Genomic DNA, 2,438 nt, shown 5'->3' on the forward strand with positions numbered 1-2,438 from the left:
TTTAATCGATTCAACCAATACATAATCGACTATGTTGCTATTTTATCGGTTTTGAAACTAGTCCACATCCATTCTAATACCATGAACTAAAACCTTGAGCTTGGTAGTTTACGATTGAATACTTTGAGTACTCTGATGATAAGGGGTAATGTGATTCCCTAATCCCTATCCTTAAAGTTCTTGTTAGAAGTTATCTCTCTTATCTAAATGTTTAATTAATAAGATCTAAGAAAAAGGAGTGCCTCGTCTTTATTTGAGCAAAAGAAATAAAATATTGCCACAAAATAAAAATGAAATAAAATATAAATAAAATTAGTAAATTAATTTGATTCCCATCTTTATTAACAAACGTTCACCCTTTCCCTGCCTACTTATATATCCCCTGTTATACTTAAAATCCAACCAAACACACCACGCCACTCTCTCTCTCTCTCTCTCTGCTTCCTCCTCTCTGACTTGGTCTGTTCTTTGCTCAACTCTCTCTCTCTCTCTCTCTCTCTCTCTCTCTCTCTCTTCTCTGTTTGTGTTGTTGTATGTTTGTGAAACCTGCAACTATGGTGGCCAAAAAACCCAGAATCGTGATCATAGGAGCAGGAATGGCAGGGGTAACAGCTGCTCATAAGCTTTATAGTGCCACCGCTGCAACAGAGTTATTTGAGCTCTGCGTTGTGGAAGGAGGAGACAGAATTGGTGGGAGAATTCACACATCGGAGTTCGGTGGTGACCAAATTGAGATGGGCGCCACTTGGATCCATGGCATCATAGGAAGCCCCATTCACAAAATTGCCCAAGAAATCCATGTGTTGGAGTCAGACCAGCCATGGGAGCGCATGGACGGGTTCTCCGAAGACACAGTAACAGTAGCCGAAGGTGGGTTTCAGCTCCATCCCTCCATCATCGAACCCATTTCTACTCTTTACCGGAATATGATGGAGTTCGCTCAGGGGGAGCTGAGTGAAGAAGAAGAGGCCACTGAGAACAGCAGCAATGGCGGTTTCGATGTCGATTATCATGCAATTTCAGCTCAAGCTCTTGAAATGTCCTCCCATAAGAAGGGCCTCGGCATTGGTACTTTCCTCCGACGGGCCCTTGAAGCTTACTGGGTTTCTGTGAAACAGAGAGACGATGTCAGTGGGTATGGTAGTTGGAGCACGAAGCAGCTCCAAGAAGCGATCTTTGCGATGCACGAGAGCACGGAGAGGACTTATACTTCGGCAGCGGACCTCTCAACCCTGGATTTCAGTGCCGAGAACGAATATCGTGAGTTCCCAGGTGAGCAGATCACCATTGCGAAGGGATACTTGAGCATTGTGGAGTGGCTAGCGTCTGCACTTCCCACGGGTTTGATCCAACTGGGTAGGAAAGTTAAGAGGATCGAATGGCAGCCAGAAGGTGTTGTGAGGTCTTTGGAGATGCAGAGCAATGGGGGTTGCAGCAGTAACAGGCCTGTGAGACTCTGTTTCGAAGATGGTTCAGAAATGGTGGCCGATCATGTCATAGTGACTGTGTCGTTGGGGGTTCTCAAAGCAGGGATTCGGGAAAAGTCAGGTATGTTTAATCCACCACTTCCCTCTTTCAAGACCGAAGCAATTTCAAGGCTCGGGTTTGGCGTCGTTAACAAGTTATTTCTGCAATTTGGTCGAGAAAGTGAGAATCTTGAAACTTTTCCCTTCCTGGAAATGGTGTTCCACCGGGCTGATTCAGAAACCAGACACCAGAAGATCCCCTGGTGGATGCGGAAGACAGCTTCACTCTGTCCAATTTACAAAAACTCTAATGTCGTCCTCTCTTGGTTTGCTGGGGAAGAAGCTCTAGAGCTCGAGTCACTCAAAGAAGATGAAATTCTAAATGGAGTCACCACAACAGTCTCTAATTTCTTTTCAGATCCTGAGCCCAAAACCAGCAATGGGTGTGTGAGTTACTGCAATCATAGTCATGGGAAGGAGATAAAGTTCACTAAAGCTCTAAGGAGCCAATGGGGAAGCAATCCTTTGTTCATGGGTTCTTACAGTTATGTAGCAGTGGGTTCAAGCGGCGATGATTTAGATTTAATGGCAGAGCCATTGCCAAAAAATAGCAACAGTGACACTGTTGAAGGAACTTCTCCGCTGCCTCTTCAAATTCTATTTGCAGGGGAAGCTACACACAGAACACATTACTCTACTACCCATGGAGCATATTTCAGTGGTCTAAGGGAAGCTAATAGAATCCTCCAACATTATTGCTGTGGTGGGGCTTTAGGATCTCTTGCACCATTAGAACAGTAGAATTTTAGCCCAACACCTTATGACAGAGCAAGAGAGAGAAAGAGAGATGGGTTGGGTCTTATTACTAATAATTTTTTTTTTTTTTATGTATTAAATTAAAGAACCTTCTTTTAAGATCTTTTTAATTTGGGTTTAAATTCCTTTTTCCTGTTGGATACTTTTGTTTGGGAA

General features: G+C 43.6%; 1 protein-coding gene across 1 annotated transcript; it reads left to right on the forward strand.

Annotated features, from left to right (window-relative positions):
* Window positions 1-422: 422 nt before the first annotated feature.
* Window positions 423-2,438, forward strand: LOC122064747 (probable polyamine oxidase 5). The gene has a single exon (XM_042628504.1). The coding sequence runs from the start codon at window positions 534-536 to the stop codon at window positions 2,265-2,267; it is 1,734 nt and encodes a 577-aa protein (XP_042484438.1). The 5' UTR covers window positions 423-533; the 3' UTR covers window positions 2,268-2,438.

The sequence above is a fragment of the Macadamia integrifolia genome, unplaced genomic scaffold (genome assembly GCF_013358625.1).
Source record: "Macadamia integrifolia cultivar HAES 741 unplaced genomic scaffold, SCU_Mint_v3 scaffold1747, whole genome shotgun sequence".
Classification (NCBI taxonomy): domain Eukaryota; kingdom Viridiplantae; phylum Streptophyta; class Magnoliopsida; order Proteales; family Proteaceae; genus Macadamia; species Macadamia integrifolia.

Bases quoted from the DNA above. Each gene is read 5' to 3' on its own strand.
- LOC122064747 (XM_042628504.1), top strand. From the start codon at position 534: ATGTTTGTGAAACCTGCAACTATGGTGGCCAAAAAACCCAGAATCGTG.